This window comes from Pleurodeles waltl, chromosome 5, assembly GCF_031143425.1.
Source record: "Pleurodeles waltl isolate 20211129_DDA chromosome 5, aPleWal1.hap1.20221129, whole genome shotgun sequence".
Taxonomy (NCBI): Eukaryota; Metazoa; Chordata; class Amphibia; order Caudata; family Salamandridae; genus Pleurodeles; species Pleurodeles waltl.
The window spans coordinates 197,625,070-197,642,492 of NC_090444.1; the positions used below are offsets into that span (position 1 = coordinate 197,625,070).

General features: G+C 46.5%; 1 protein-coding gene across 1 annotated transcript in view; it reads left to right on the forward strand.

Moving 5' to 3' along the window:
- The window catches only part of USH2A (usherin), a 3,586,186-nt gene that overhangs the window by 3,389,389 nt on the left and 179,374 nt on the right, over window positions 1–17,423 (forward strand). Inside the window, exons 65-66 of the mRNA XM_069233891.1 lie at window positions 4,646–4,855; window positions 14,472–14,710. Of these exons, the coding sequence (XP_069089992.1) occupies window positions 4,646–4,855; window positions 14,472–14,710 (449 nt within the window). The remainder of the gene's footprint in view (window positions 1–4,645; window positions 4,856–14,471; window positions 14,711–17,423) is intronic.

The window sequence follows — 17,423 nt, forward strand, 5'->3', positions numbered from 1 at the left end:
GCAGCACCGCCAACCTGCCGCCGTCTTAGCCGGGATCTTCGATCCCGACGGACTCACAGTGGCAGAGGCCGGAATCAGCCAGGGTGGCACTGAAGTCAGTGCCTCCCTGCTGATTACGACCTGGTTTTCCGCCAGCCTTTTCATGATGGTTTCACCAACATGAAAAGGCTGGCAGAGAACAGGTACGGGGGGCCACAGGGGGGGCCCCTCTACTGCTCATACACTTGGCATGGATAGTGCAGGGGTCCCCCTGCCCAGCACCCTCGCAATGCTCACTGTCTGCTGGTGCACCCTGCGGATGGCAACATTTCCGCCGGTTCAATTGGGAGCCAGCGCCAATGCTGCTGCCACTTTCACGTTTAGCTGACAGCCCGTCAGCCCAACGGGAAAGTCGTAATCGGCATGGCTGAGAGGTAGCCAGAATGGCGATAGCCTCCCCGCCAAACTCAAAATCCGGCCCATAGTCTGATGCCCTAGGGTTGATATGTTTATGAAAATCTACAACAAAAGCAGTGAACCTGACTTATTTATTGTGAAAAAGCACATGCTAAAAAAGATAATAGGCCCTTATACGTGCATTGTTATTACACTGTGTTAAAGTTTGCAGTGAGGTACTTTGTTGGAGAAATCACAGGGATGACTGTAGCATAGCATAGCGTTTGGTGTTGGTTACCCCCTCAGTCAAACTCTGGCAGTAGAAGAATTGCCCTGTGTTAATTCTTGTTAGGTCCTTGTAGGGCTAGTTGGATATTGTTTTATCATGTTTAAACATATTTATATTTTATAACAGTTTGTGAGATGTTTGCATTCTTGGAAAGCTTAAGTTCAATACAGTAGCCTTTGGTTGGTTATGGTGATAATTCCATAATAAAGGCTATAGACCTGCTTGGAAAAAGTTAAATCAGATGCCAAACCTCGGATCTGTTTATTATTGAAAGCTACAACAAAGTCACTGGGACTTTCTTATTTATTGTGAAATGTATATGATAAAGTATATTGGATTTTAGGGAAGGGTTATTAGTAAACTGTTTTAAAGCCTGTAGTGTTGGGTTTTCGTAACAAGGACTCTCATCCACTACCACGGTAGGCAGCAGTTTTTGTTAGTTATACCATCTGACAAACCTTTGGTGTAGAAGGTTTGCACTGTGAAACTCAAATCCTTTTTTAAGACCTTTTAGGAGGGTTGTATATTGTTTTGACAACTATAATTTGTTATATGCTTGTATTTTTATGTACATTACTTAGCTGTGTCTTTACTAAATACTGTTTGAGTTCTGGCCTCATAGCTGTAAGTATTTGCCAAGGCAGGGTTGGACTGAGTAACAACAGTGGCCCTGGCGTAAATGTTCAAACACTGTTTTTTTCCTTTCTCCCTCTTTTGCTTTATATTCTGTCTGTTTCTCTTTCGTCACCCTTTTTCCCGCTTTTTTTTATTATACCCCGAGAATGCCTGCTGCAATAAACTCCATGGTGCAGGAGAGAGTGTCAGAGGCAGCCGAGGCCTTCAAAATACAGCGCTTCCGAATGGTGTAGCACTCTGGGAAACACCTTGTAATAAAAACAAATTATTAATATATATATATATATATATATATATATATATATATATATATATATATATATATATATATATGCACACACATTGGGGCTTTGGGTCAGCCCACTGCAGCCATTGGTCTGTTTGAGTGCCATTCACATTCTGCTTCCACCCATAAGTGCATACAGTAGGGATGGGGGAACTGATCAGTCCAGTCCACTTCAGCCATTGGGGATATTGGCCTGTGAGTCACGGTATTTCACATTAAATTCACAACCACCTAAACATAAGTGCACCTCAGTGCCAGGATGAGAGCCTGTTCTTTATTTTACCATTTTCTTCTTTTACATGCCCCCTATCAGTTCTTTCCATCCACTTGTTTTTTGTTTGTTTTAGAGCACCCAACAGCTCCTCAGACAGTGCTACAAGGGGCGCTTGCTTGCTGCTCATTTCATCTGTGTTGCACCGTGTTCCAAGTAACCACTACTTCTAAATTGTGTGACCAGCTTGGAATGGCATTGTGCATAGTGTATGTTGAAATGGCAATGTCCCTTTTATGTGAACTGATGTACACCATTGACCTTAGTAATCCAGTTGTGTATAATTTTCCTTTAACCCTGGAGCACACAAAGTCCTTTGTGCACACTGAGGCTCAGGGTCTGTCTCTGGGCTCAGGAGGGGTGCCAATAGTGTACTGTGTGGCAGACATGAGAGTACTGTCTATATCATTGAGACCAGAACTGTGAGCGGTGGTGACAACATACTGTGTCTGAATAAATAGTATTGGTAGATCTTTTCACCAGTTGAAAATGAGAGTATGATGCTTTCTCCCCTTCTTATGTAAAGTTGTGTTTAGATGTCATGCCCAAGCTCTGCACTAACATTCCTGTGTTGAGTGTGTGTGTATATGGTGGATGTTAGTAGGACTCCATGTTTTTTAAGAGTGTGTGAAGTCTGATGCCAGTGGGATCTATTTTGAATTTCCCCTAGTTTGTGATATTGCCTCCTCAGCAAGTAGAAGTTTATTGTCTGAACTACTGACCTAGAAGTTACAGCTCTAGACAATGAAGACTGGGGGAAGAGTGGGAGAATGGAGACATATATGTCTTTAGAAGTTCTATGGTAACCTTTTCAGAAGGGGATTGGTGATTAGCCCTTCCTGAGCGTTGTGCTTTAGCGATGGTGGGGCAATGGACATGCGTCAGCAGATTCTGTTTTTAAAGGTAGAGAAGATTCAGGGAAGGGCCAGACCTTTTGTCTTCACTTTGAGAGGTCTATCTAGGAGGTCTGATGACAGCCAGATGCAGAGCGTCACACTTATTGTACTCATGGTATGGGTACTCCAACTTGGAGCCAACTTCATCTGCACCTGGCAGGAGCGCTATCATCACACACAAAGACTGTTTGTCTTACAGCTAGATAATAAAATGTTTAAAAGCAGCAGCAACAAACTGTCTGTTTACATCTTCCTTCCTTTCATGCCATGCATGCATTTCTTGTTGCCTTCTCTCCTTTCTTGCATCTCTCTGCATTCCCTTCTTTTCTTCCTCAACTCTTCTCTTCTCTCCCTTTTATTATGACTCTGCCTTAATGTATTGTCATTCTCATTCTTTCATCTTCATCACTCCATTTCTTTCCTTTTGATTTCTCTTTATATTATCATTGTTGCACTCCCCCCTCACTCCACTCTCTTGCCTCCTCTCATATTTTTTCCACTTCTCTTGCTCATGCTTCCATTCTCCACATTTTCTCCCTGTTCTCTTCATCCTCCTCCCTTCCGATGCTTTTTACTAGCAGGTCAAATTCTCTATTCTAAGCCTTTCTTTCCCCTTCGCATTTTCCTCTCTACTCTGCTCTCTCTCTGTATCAATGTTTATCTTCTTTGTCACTCCTTTGTTCACCTCCCCGTGTAATTGCTAGCCATTACTATAAATGCTCACTCTCCTCACCCTCTTCCATCCCAGTCCTGTTTTCCTTGATTCCCTCAGCTTTTCCCTTCATTTCCTACCCGTTTAATCCTCTCTGCATCTTTCCTCCTCCGTTAGAATTGCTTCTCCTTTCTTTTGCTCCTTGGCTTGTTGACATCGCCTCTCTCTCTTCTTTCTCTCGTCTCTTCTGTTCTCTACCACATTTCTCATCCTGCCTCCTCTTTCAATCCCTCCTCTTTTCTAAACGTGCTTCCCTTCTGCATTTACCTCGCCCACCTCGTTTCTCTTTAAAACACAAGCAAATGACAGTAAATCTACTCCTGTGAGAAAGGTTGACGCCTGAGACCAAAAATGACCTAAGGGTAATGAAAACACTGGAATGGATTAATTAAATGTCTTAACACACAGGGTAGAAATAATACTGAAAAAGGCCAGGATAAGGCTGGAGACCGCGTAACTAAGCAATGGGTGGTAAATGGCTTTGATGGATGGGCCTTGCAGTCCGCATCTGCTACAATGTTTCTATGGAGCACAATACAATATTTCTATGAGTTTAGCATAGCTATTGCACCCTATGGTAATGTCCTCAGATTCAAACACCACATGGATGTCCTACTGTCTGTTCCAGGTCATGCATCATATCGTCATTTCCTGTGATCTCTTAGGTTAAAGGTAGTGTGATGTCATCATTGTACAAATTAACATTTTAGAAATCGGAAACATCCTACCTATAGAAAGTTAGAAAGTATATTTCGTCGTGCCATACTGGGCTGCCCCATGGACCATGCCCCATGGACCATTTCCATGCCAGTCTGTATATAGATAAAGGAAGTACAAGGGCAGTTCCAGAAAAACGATGGTTGTTAAAGCGCATGGGTGTGTCCCTGTAGATTTTAAATGTTCAATCACCTATTATTTGTCTTCTTTCTTTTAATATTTAATGATTCAGTCAGTGTGAATTAAATGAAAATGGATCAGCAATTGAAAGATATTGGGAACAGGGCCCCCAAAATTATGTTTGGCCCAGGTTCCTCAAAATTCTTAGGATGCCCTTGCCTGTTTGTGTAACGTCCAGGCACTGTCTACTTAGCAAACCATCCGTTTTCATTGTAAAGTATCTCATTATCTCCTTCTCTAGCTTTGGTGTCTGACCGTGTGTGTATTTATTTGTTTGCTCAAGGTTTGGGCAGTAAATTCTGCAGGCCGAGCCGCCAGTTCCTGGAGTCGCTGTAGGATTGGACCCGCAGCTCCTGAAGGCATCAGCGCCCCAGCGATCCACACCCTGGCTCCCACCTCAGTTGTTGTGAACATCACTCCCCCTGGGAAGCCGAATGGAATCATCACCCTCTACAGACTGTTCTCTACCACCAGCAGAGGCTCCCGTACAGTGGTAAGTGCGTTCTTCTTCACAGCACTTTCCAATCGCATTCATTAAGAGAATGTTTCAAGATTATTATTTTTTTTCATGCCATCTGCTTTTGTGAGAAGAATCATATAGTAGTCTATCCAACGGATATTGACAGACTGGAAGTATTATGTAAAATGTGTATTTATCATATGGTGTATGTTCCTGTAAGCATTACGCATTAACTCTATATGTAAATACAATAATGATGTGTTTCATAATTCACTAAACATAGACTGGAAAGTAGAAATAGGCAGAAAGAACCACTACTGCCCGTGAAGCTAATTTGCAACTGGGGTGGCCAATGTATGAGGGTAGGAGCAGACCTAATGGTCATTCTGCAGGCCTATCGGTTGCAACTTTCATCTCATTTGTGGGAATACCAGATTATACATCAGGGATTAATTTTAATGTGTATTATTAGATCATTTTTGGAAGACTTGCAATGCCACAAGGCAGTCAGATATGCAGGCGGTACAGCAAACAAGATGAGGGCCAAGATTTTCCGTTCATTCCTACTGTGTTCCTCAATGCTACTTAAAAAGAAAACATTGCAATCTCCCAGACTGTACTCTCCTGCAAGGCTGGGGGAGACGAAAGCATCCCGAGTACAACAACAAGTGACACAAGATCAAGTGCATTTATTGCTCAAATTAAATTTAAATTCACCTAGGGGTGGGCACATTGATGACACATACTCTAGGCACTTCAGTGATCAAGAAAAAAAGTCCAAAAGTGAGCATATGTTTCACTTGGGTGAGTCTGGACTCGGAGCTTTTTCACGTTAAGTGTGTATTTTTTTAAAAATGCGATCAAATTTACGAGCAATAAAATGTGAATGAATAGCGTGGAACTATGTGAAGTCAGTCAGGCAGTTTACCTAACAGTACTGGTCAGCGTGTCAGACTACACCCCGAAACAGTGCAAGCTGCATGAATTAGAAAACCTCACGCAGAATGCACAAACTGGAATTGCATACTATTTACAAACAAGATTCTCCGCAGATTTTACCAGCTTTACATCTGTGGGAAAATAGTAGGGGTGTGCAATTCGGCGTGTAAATAGTGCATGGGCAGGAGCTACTGCCCAACATAGAATGCTGGTTAAGATTCAAATAGGAACTTGCACCTCGAACAATTAGCCATATCATTCTAATCAGGTTCATAGCTAGCAGGAGGGGTTCGGAATGTGATAGACCTGGCATCCTTGGCATCGTCTCCTCTAACTTTTTGCCTCTGCTTCCCAGGTTGTTGCTATGTGCTGGACTCTGTTCTTGCAGTTTTTGTTACTCTGGGCACTTTACCACTTCTGACCAGTGCTAAAGTGCAAGTGCTTCCTATGTGAAATGTGCATGTGTAACTGGCTTTTCCATCATTGGCATATTTTATTTACTAGTAAGTCCCAAGTAAAGTGCACAGGAGGTGCCTCGGGCCTGTAAATCAAATGCTACAAGTGGGCCTGCAGCACTGATTGTGCCACCCACATAAGTGGCACTGCAAACATGGCTCAGACCTGCTACTGCAGTGTTTGTGTGTGAAGTATTAGACTGCCAATTTGACCGGGCAAGTGTACCCATTTGCCAGGCCCAAACCTTCCCTTTTTATACATGTAGGCACCCCTAAGGTAGGCCCTACGTAGCCCCATGGGCAGGGTGCAGTGTATGTTAAAGGTGGGACATGTACTAATGTGTTTTACATGTCCTAACAGTGAAATACTGCCAAATTCGGGTTTCACTGTTGCAAGGCCTCTCTCTCTCATAGGTTAACATGGGGGCTGCCTTTAAATAATCCTAAGGTGCAGTTTCCTTTGAGAGCTGATAGGAATATGGAGCGTGGGGTCTCTGAACTCACAATTTAAAAATACATGTAAGTTGGTTTTTAGATTGTTAGTTTGAAAATGCCACTTTTAGAAAGTAGGCATTTTCCTGCTTTAACAATTCTGTGACTCTGCCTGTTTGTGGATTCCCTGTCTGGGTCAAACTGACAGTTGGGCTGTTTATGAATATCCTCTAGACTGTGACACAAAGGGAGCTGGGGTGTAGCCTGCAAATCCTGATGCAGGGGCGGCTGGTGTTCAAGGGCTAAGGGGCTGCGCCCCTAGCCATTTTCTGGCCTCTCTAGTGAAGCATATATTTAATTACATGATGAAAGTAAAACATTTTCTGCACAACATTTTCTGAGTGAAAGTTGTGCACTTTCAAAAGCCCCACTGCACCTGCGTGAGTATGTGGCTAAAAGCTGCACAGTAGGGCTGACAGGGCTTGACCACGCAAAGCCCTTACGTTTTCTCAGAACGCAGTGACGTCCCTGGCTTATCTCCTCCTCCACCAGAAGCCCTGATAGTAAACAGCCTGGAGCGTTTTTTGTTCAGCCCGGGATTCTGAAAACTTCATGCCACTCCGATATTATTTTCCACCCTTTCTTATATACTCAAATGGTGGGGTGTGATCAGAAGGCCTTACTGACCACACCCCACTCTAGCATGTTACGTACCAGAGGTCACATTTTATTAAAAGAATGTGGCACTGCGCAAACAAAATCCCCTTTTCCTGCATTACAAGCAGTCTGTGGCAGAGAAATTGAATAAATACAGTAAATAACTCCATCCAGGGCTCTCTGGGAGACCTCAAGTCATAAATATGCCAAAGACAACCCTGCACACAAGTAAGTTGGAACTGTATCTTTTTTACAGACAATAAGAAAAAAATCTGTTCTCTCAGCTCTCCTCTCCCTTTCCTTCTCTGCCTCTGTAGGTCACTTCGTCTCTCAAAGGCAGTAATGCTTCCAGTAATTTAGCACGGCTAGTTATGCTCGTTTTATTTCTTCTGCAGACTAATGACGTGATATGTCATATAAAACATGTAATCTGCAGCTCAAATAAACATGTAGCTTTTATCACTGAAACTGCTGGATACTGGATGGGTGAGGCGATGTGTGTTTGTTTGAATAAGTGTTTGTAGGGCTTGACTGAGTGTCTGAGAAAATGTGGGTGTCTGTGTGAATGGCAGTGGATGACAATGTGGATGAGTGAATGGGTAGGCGACCAAAGGCAGTGGGTGAGTGGGTGAATGGAAATAAGTGGGTAGTGAGGCTCACTCACAAGGTGCAATTCCGTCTTGTATTTGTGCCCCACCACTGCTTTCAGTCACCAGCCACCACTGTCCTGATGAGCCATCTGGGCTGGAGTGGAGTGAGGAGTGGTCACTTACATTTGAATGAGCTGTGCCTGCCCTCACACAATGCAGTCTCCAATCCCCTGGCGTGTGCCTGGGGCCTGGTCTGGGCAAGGCAGGATCCTGTAAACAACAGAGACTTTCCTTTGAAGTTTGCCTTCTTCAAAAGCAGAAAGGGGTATAAGTATGGGACCACAAACCCCAGATTTTTAGATCACTTCTGGATTCAAAGGGAACCTCTGCCAAGGAGAAGAGCTGAAGAGCTGAGGAGAAGTGCTGCCCCTTCCTGTGACTGTGCTTTGTTGGGCTATCCTGCAGATGCTGCTTCTGCCTGTGAAAGGGGACAAAGATTGGACTTTGTTGTGCATTCCTGCTTGAGAAGACTCTCCAAGGGCTTGGACTGAGCTTGCCCTCCGTTCTGAAGTCTCAGGGCCATCAGATACTTCCTCTGCCAGCACCTGGCCTCTCTTTTGAGACTCCTGCCCTGCTAAGTGGTGCCCCATCCAGTCCCTGGGCCTTTGAAAGGTGAAGTTGGCAGAACGAAGGCTGAAATCCATGCACAGAACATTGTGCGGGGAACTTTTCTACGCACCACCTGCAATGAGGCTGAAAACCAACTCGCCACCCGCTTCGCGGCTTAATGCTCCACCTGCATCATGGCTGGGAGACCGACGCATCGCGGCTGGGGAAACAACGCAACACCCGCTTGTGGCTGCTGATAATGACACAAACCCCACACACAGTGCGACTGTATTTCTCATGCCTCATCGCTGATCGTGAACCTGTGCGGATCCGGGGTGCCCCGTCTGGAAATCGATGCATTGCTGTCTTGCAAGGAAGAAAAACAATGCATCGCCGACCCGACTGGAGAAGAAAACGATACACGGCCTCACTTGTGAGTCAGGAATCAACGTATCGCTGACTTTTCTGATGCACGCTCACCCATGCAGCTGTATTTTCGACACAAACCAGGTACTTTGTGTAAAATCAACATTTCCATTGTTTTCTGTGGAGTAAGACTGTTATTCTTTTGAAAATCCATATTTTGACTTGTGTATGTTGGATTTCTGTTGTTTTGGTCTTGTTTGGTTTAGATAAATATTACCTATTTTTCTAAACTGGTGTGGTGTCCATTTTGTAGTGGTTTCACTGTATTACTGTGTTTGCTGGTTCAAAGACTTTACACATTGATTCTGGGTTAAGCCTTTCTGCTTGTGCCAAGCTACCAATGGGTTGAGTGGGGGTTAACCAGGTGTGTTTTCCCTTTTCCTGACTAGAGTGAGGGTCCTTGCTTGGACAGGAGATAGCCTGACTTCCAACCAAAGACCCCATTTCTAAACGAATGTAAACAGATATAGGCAGCGAGGATGAGGACGGATCAAGGCTGAGTGTAGGCAGGATAGTTGGTAAAAAGTAGGGTGGCACATGGAATAAGGAAAATATTTGGCAATCTAGGCATCTAGGCAATCTAGGAAGGGAACCAGACACAAGGGCTGAGAAAGGGTGAGGCATGTGCTACACCCAGTAACTACTAATAATTCTGGCTGTATGTGGTTACATATTTCATGTCCTGAGTTTTCCTCTTGAAATTTAGGAATTACTTCTGGATTTGGTGTTTTTACGCAGATATCCATACACATCAGAATGCAATGCTTAACACAATCCCTTACCTACCCTCTCTGCTCCCCTGGTAAATGTCACCAGGTTACATCTGTCACGATTTATCAAGCTAGAAGAATGTGGTCTGTTTACCACACATCTCAGAATTCTTATGCTAAGCTTACATGTGTTTTCACAGAGATCAGATTTACCACACCTCACTCATCTGTACTTAAAGGGGCAGTCTGGTGAATGATGTCACAATACATGTCAAAACCCCGGCAGTCGTCATCAAACAAAGCAGCATTCCAGAATGCCTGTTGTTGACGATTGTTAGAGATGCAGGAGTGGGTGAAGAGAATTGTTTCTCTTGGAGTGACATTTGACCTCTGTGGCCACTGGATCGCTCCCCGCGCGTACATCGACACCCAACTGTCCCCGTGTCCTCCCCCCCCGCTGCTCCCTACTGGCCAACCCTGGTGTCTAGTGGTAAGTGCCATCTCGTAAACACTGCGTGTGTTTACCTTGTTACCGTGTCTTAGCCGCTCTGTTTTTTTACGTGTTTAGCCTTGTCTTTAGCTGTTTAGTATCTCTCCGTGTTTAGCCTCGTCTCTGCCGTTCTGTTACTTGTTGTATCTGTTACTTGCGTGTTTAGCCTTGTCTTTAGCTGTCTAGTATCTCTCCGTGTTTAGCCTCGTCTCTGCCCTTCTGTTACTTGTTGTATCTGTTACTTGCGTGTTTAGCCTTGTCTTTAGCTGTCTAGTATCTCTCCGTGTTTAGCCTTGTCTCTGCCGTTCTGTTATTTGTTGGATCTGTTATTTGCGTGTTTAGCCTTGTCTTTAGCTGTTAGTTTTCTTTTTTCTCGCCGCCCCGTGTGACCCCCTGCCCCCAGCGCCTCGGCTCCCCCGAGCCATCTCCTTTCCCGCCGCTGCGTCCCCGCCCCCCTCGACCCCCCATTCGTCCACACCTCCCGCCTCCCAGCTGCCCCTCTCTCCCTCTTCCCCTTCTTAATGGCGGTTGCTGCGCGACCGCACAGCTGGCGCACCGGAGGCGCGCCAGAGGCAAGCCCGTCTGCGCCCGTCCGTGTCTGGACCGCGCCCAGTGCCACCCCCCCTGGCACACGGAACCCCCGCACCTCCAGACGCCACTACACTGCCAGCGACCTCAATGCCCTGAACCCTGGCCGCTCCACAGCATGCTTCCAGTCCTCACCAAGGAACACCCACGGACCCTTCTCCTGCCACAACTGCAGATTCACCTGCGACAGAACCACCAAACCTCCAAAGACCAGAACCAACCATCTCCACTGCATACTCCTTAACACCCGCTCCGCAAGCAAGCACGCCATCGAGCTCTGGGACTTGCTCGACACCTCCGCCCCGGACATGGCCTTCCTTACCGAAACCTGGTGGAACGACTCCTCGGCGCCCGATATCGCCATAGCCATCCCGGAGGGCTACAAGATCACCCGCAGGGATCGCACAAACGGAATCGGAGGAGGAATAGCCATCACCCACAAGTCCACCCTCAAGGTCCACACCCACACGGACGACACCCTCAAGACCGCCGAACATCTTCACTTCCAAATACACACCGACCACAACACCACCCTCAGAGGAACGCTCGTCTACAGACCCCCTGGACCACAGGCACCTTTCAACGACTCCATCTCTGACCTCGCCAGCACCCACGCACTCCCCTCTACAGACTACATCCTCCTCGGGGACCCTAACTTCCACCTCGAGAACAACAACGACGCCAACTCCACCACCCTGATCGCCAACCTCGCCAACCTCGGCCTCAGACAACTCGTCACCACACCCACCTATGCAGCCGGGCACACGCTTGACCCCATCTTCTCCACAAGTGCCCACGTCACCTTCAACCACACCACCGAACTCCACTGGACCGACCACCACTGCATCCATTTCACCTTCCAGAAACAGGCCAAGCACCACCGCACCCTACAGCCACCCCGCCGCCACTGGAGCAAAGTCACCAAAGACCAGCTGACCAGCGCCCTTGCCCAGAACCCGCCTACCGACCCCACCGACCCAGACACCGCCGCCCACAACCTCAGACAGTGGATTAACGACTGCGCCAACTCCCTCGCACCACTCAAGAAGACCACCAACAACCAAGCCACCAAGAAAGCCACCTGGTTCACCGAAGAGCTCCAGACCTCCAAGCGCATCTGCCGGAAACTTAAGAATAAATGGCTCACCGAACACACACCTGACAGCCTCGCGGACCACAAAGATGCCACCCGCAGACACCACCAACTAATCAGACTAGCCAAGAGATCCTCCTTCAAAGACCGCCTAGATAACAACGCACACGACAGCAAAGAGCTCTTCAGCATCGTGAAAGAACTCTCCAACCCCAGCGCCAACGTCAATGACATTCCACCCTCTCAAGAACTCTGCGACTCTCTTGCCACCTTCTTCCACTGAAAGATCACCGACATCCACAACAGCTTCAACACCACAGCCACCCTCACCACGCCAGACACCACCCCCGCACCAATCGCCTGACCTCCTAGGCCAACGTCAGCGACACCGAGACACGCAAATTCATGAACTCCATCCACTCCGGTTCACCGTCAGACCCATGCCCTCACAACGTGTACAACAAAGCAGACGCTGCCATCGCTCCCCAACTACGGAAGGTCATCAACATCTCCTTCGAAACAGCAACATTTCCGGAAAGCTGGAAACACGCCGAAATCAACGCCCTCCTCAAGAAGTCCAAAGCAGACCCCCAGGACCTCAAGAACTTCCGACCCTTCTCCCTACTCCCATTCCCAGCGAAGGTCATCGAGAAAATCGTCAACACACAACTGACTCGCCACCTTGAAGACAACAACTTCCTGGACCCCTCCCAGTCTGGCTTCAAAACCACAGCACCAAGACCACTCTCGTCGCCGCCACAGACAACATCAGACGCCAAATGGACAACGGCGAAACATCAGCCCTCATCCTCCTGGACGCCTTCGACACGGTATGCCATCGCACTCTGAGAACACGCCTCTTCGAAGCCGGAATACAAGAGAAAGCCCTCGAATGGACCACATCCTTCCTGTCCGGCAGAACCCAGAGAGTCCTCCTCCCTCCCTTCCGCTCCAAAGCCACCAACATCATCTGCGGCGTACCCCAGGGCTCATCCCTCAGCCCAACATTATTCAACATCTACATGGCCCCCCTCGCACAAGTAGCCCGCCAACATGACCTCAACATCATCTCTTACGCTGACGACACCCAGCTCATCCTCTCCCTCACCAAGGACCCGCACACCGCCAAGTCCAACCTCCACGAGGGAATGAAGGCTGTCGCCAAATGGATGAGAAACAGCCGCCTGAAACTGAACTCAGACAAGACGGAGGTCCTCATCCTCGGACCCAACCCCTCCGCCTGGGACGACTCCTGGTGGCCAACATCTCTAGGAACCCCACCAACTCTGACCGACCATGCACGCAACCTGGGCTTCATCCTCGACTCCTCCCTCTCCATGTCAAAACAGGTCCACGCAATCTCCTCCTCCTGCTACAACACTCTCCGCATGCTCTGCAGGATCTACAAGTGGATCCCGACAGAAACAAGAAAAACAGTGACACAAGCCCTCGTCAGCAGCAGGCTTGACTACGGCAACGCACTCTACACAGGCATCCCGGCCAAACACCTACGACGCCTCCAACGCATCCAAAATGCCTCCGCCCGACTGATCCTCAATGTACCCCGCCGCAGCCACATCACACCCCACTTGAGAGACCTTCACTGGCTCCCCGTTGACAAGAGGATCACATTCAAGCTCCTTACCCACGCACACAAAGCACTCCACAACGCCGGACCTGCTTACCTCAACAACAGACTCAGCTTCTACACCCCCACCCGACAGCTCTGCTCCGCAGACCTCGCCCTCGCCGCCGTCCCCCGCATCCATCGAAAGACATCCGGCGGCAGATCCTTCTCCTACCTCGCCGCCAAGACATGGAACACTCTCCCAACCAACCTACGACAGACCCAGGACCTACTCACCTTCAGAAGACTCCTCAAGACCTGGCTCTTCAACCAGTAGCAGCTATTCCCCCCCCGCGCCTTGAAACCCTAACGGGTATGTAGTGCGCTCTATAAATATGTTGATTGATTGATTTCTTTCTCCACACTGAAAAGCCCTATTGAGGCCTTTTTGGCAAGGAGATATGCATCCGGAGGCAATATAACAATGTCCACCGTAGGACCTAATATACGCTGGAGCCCGTGACAGTAAAAAACGTGCACCTCTCTTTTTTCATTCTCTGCAGCTGCTTTCAACCTAGAAATAACTACAGTTTTCGAATGATGTGCCTGCTTCGCTGGACTTAAATCAGTATTAAACAGCAGTGCTAAAGATGATGAGCGTCTGTTGTCACTCAGTTCTTTTACAGATGTCGGTTTAGTTTAGACGAATATATCCATGCTTGCAACTAAAAATGTCTATTTCCTTTGCTAGGGGTGCAGTTTTCTAATACGTGTTATAAAGAAGTGGAGTAGAAAAGATGATCATGTTTCATTTTTACTTTCATGCCTTATTCTCTGAATAAGGGAATGAAATTGCCCTCTTTTCACATGTAATTGACAGTTCACTACATCTTCCAATAGAAACAGTAAGTGCAGCAACGCTTACCACAAACTTCAATCTAGTTTGGTTTGTAGAATCTGGAAACTGTTTCTTGTTGCTTTGTATTTCGTTATTATTTTTGTTTGTAACATAAACCTCTGTGTCTTCCTAAGGGAAGTGGGAATGATGTAGCTTAGACTCCTTTTGTCACACACTTCTTTGCTTTCTCCTCAGTTATCGGAAGGTACCTCCAGTCAGCAAACCTTATATGGACTCAGGCCCTTCACCACTTATTCTGTGGGGGTAGAAGCTTGCACCTGCTTCAACTGCTGCACCAGGGGGCCTGTGGTCCAAGTCACGACCCCAGCTGCGCCACCTTCGAAACAGGCACCTCCACTGGTGAAAGCGGTAACTTCACGGTCCGCCACCCTTCACTGGAGCAAGCCGATGCAACCCAATGGCATTATTCAGAGGTACACCTTTTTTTTTTTACATTATTGACATTTTCATCTATAGCTAATTAATGAATAAAATGTCATATTTGGCTCAAACTTTCTTCTCATTAATCTTATAAGCTGGCATGTCCATATTTAATCAGTACCTGCTGTTCCTCCACACTGCTTGACTAGGGGTTGTTTAAGGTGATGGCATTTATTTGAGCCACAAAATTCAAAATTACCAGGAGACTGAATTGAGGATACAATAGATTGCAGGGAAGAATTGATTAATTGAAGTGGCTGGAACCTCACTTGCAGTTCCTGTTCCAATAGCAGATTTCCATTTCTTTGGGTGTCGCACAAAATGCAAGGTGAGCGCTTCCTTACAGGAGCGATCATCGCCGAGAGTGCGTCAGTGCACAGAAGCAACATAAAGCAACGTGAAGCGGCATACGGCATGTACTATCTAGTGCTAATAGTTTTTTTTTGCTGGGAAGGTGACCTTTTCTCTGTGAAAATGCAGCTTTGCGTCAAGAGGACATCAAAGGGGCATTACTGAGATAGAGTAGTGCAAACACTTTTAGGTTTTGATGCAAAACCTGATCTAAGATAGCCAAACCAGGTTTTGTGTCAAAAACAACCACCTAGGTGCAAACAAGGGAAACGACGTTCACTTCCACTACAGGGGAAATCTCGGAGTTTGTCTGCGCACAGGAATTTGAACTGGAAGGAAACACTTCACACTTCGGGTACAAATCCTATATGCTAAATGCCTCAGGCGCAAATTCTATACTACACAGATCCCCCTCTACACAGATCTCCCTCACCTCTACATCATGTGCAGGGCAGCCTTGCTTGAGCGTCAGTGCAAGGGTTGAAAGCAGAAGGCCAATCTTAGTAGCTATGGCTCTGCGCCGTGTGCAACAGAGAGCAGCAACTTTGGATGCTGTGTGTGAGTCGCATGAATAAAGGTACAAATGGGCCCTTATTTCTTACACGGCTTCTGCCCTGGACCATGGCATAGACAACAAGAGGAATAGTACCATTTGCGCAGTGTGACGGATATATGTATGTACGAGTATTTATAGGGCATAACTAGGTAAAGAGCACCAAAGCACTGAATATGGGTGGGCACCCTGCGATTCAGGGTTAATCAGGAGCTTGGATGTTAACTTTTCCTCGTTACAATCACCCTTTTTCTTCCAATCACAAAAAGATAAAGATATTGCTGTAGATATGTGATGGCTATTTCTGAATACCTTCTGCAGTCTGTGCATGCACATAAAACATACTAAAATGGTACCTTTGTAGTATTTGTTTTTGTAATAAAAAAAAAAAAATGCAGTAGACAATAGTAATTTTTATAGTGTAACATTCAATCGGATAATGATAAACATTTTGTTATTCACACTAAGCTACCTATCAAGGACATGCACATTACATATATACACGTTATGTTACATTGTGCTGTTACACTGTGCTATCTTGTGCTATATGTTTGCTGTGTTATGACATGTCATGCTATTAGTGCATCTGAGATCACCAACAAAGAACTGGAGCAGTAGGCAGCAATTAAAAAGGCATTGTCAAAGCCAATATGTCTGGTGCTGGCTACCAGCTTTTTGTCTTTGTTTTGTCCTGATTCTTCCAAAGCTTTATTGGGGAAGCCGTCACACGCTTGCAAATTTAAAGAAACTTTGGCTATAGGAAATTCTGGCCCTCATTTTGACAATGGCGGTAAAAAATGCCTACCACCGCTGCAATGGCTGCCAAAAGACCACCGCCGTGGCTACCAGCCGTCCGCTGTATTATGACCACAGCCGGATTTAAGCCAGAAGGATGGCGGACAACTGTCTGTGGCCATGCCGGCGGATGGCGGTAAGGTGGCACTGCTGCCACCAGCAGCGCCATGCCAGTAGACCGCCGTCAGCTGTATTTTGACCCATAATGCAGCCTGGCAGTGTTCTGTGGTGGACTCTGCTGGTGGCAGCAGCGCTCTGTCCCGTCTCCTGCCAGAGGACCCCCTGAACACAGGTAAGTCGGATCCTTGACAGGGGAGGATGGCGGTGGGTGTTGTGTGTGTGTGTGTGAGGGGGGGTGTATGTTTGTGTGTGCGTGGATGTGCGTGTATGTTGTGTTTTGTGTCTGCGTGTGTGCATGTATGTTTGAATGTGTGTGCGGCTGTGTGTGAGCGGATGTTGATAACCGTCCAGCCCTTATAAATTACTTGTATTTGGACACGTTGGAGGTCGGTGAACCTTTTAGCCGAGTTGGGCTCCCCTCATACTAGAATAGTTGGATCACTCAGATCAATAATTAATAGCCATTGTAATCAATACCCAATACTTAATTACTAGATCAAAATAACACATTAGGAATCAATAACAATCAGTATTTTGACACACCATGACCTTTCGGTCATGAATAACCACACCAGTTTTATTAAAAGTTAATGAATTTATTTCCCTATATTAACAAAGCTAACACAATATATGTGAGTCTCAAAATCAAATGATATATGTATACGAACATTACTAGCTGTCCATAACGACGGAAGAAACGCAGTCTACGCAAAATCTGAATTATGATGCACTCGGTTATAGCAATACAAATCACTAATATAAGTAACTGAATTTGACTCATTTCATACATCGGTCAGCATAACAAGATTTCAATTCAACTTGGTGCGTCAAGTGAATACCTCGACTAACGTCTAATTAGCATTGGCATGTGGGGCTTCATGCAAAAC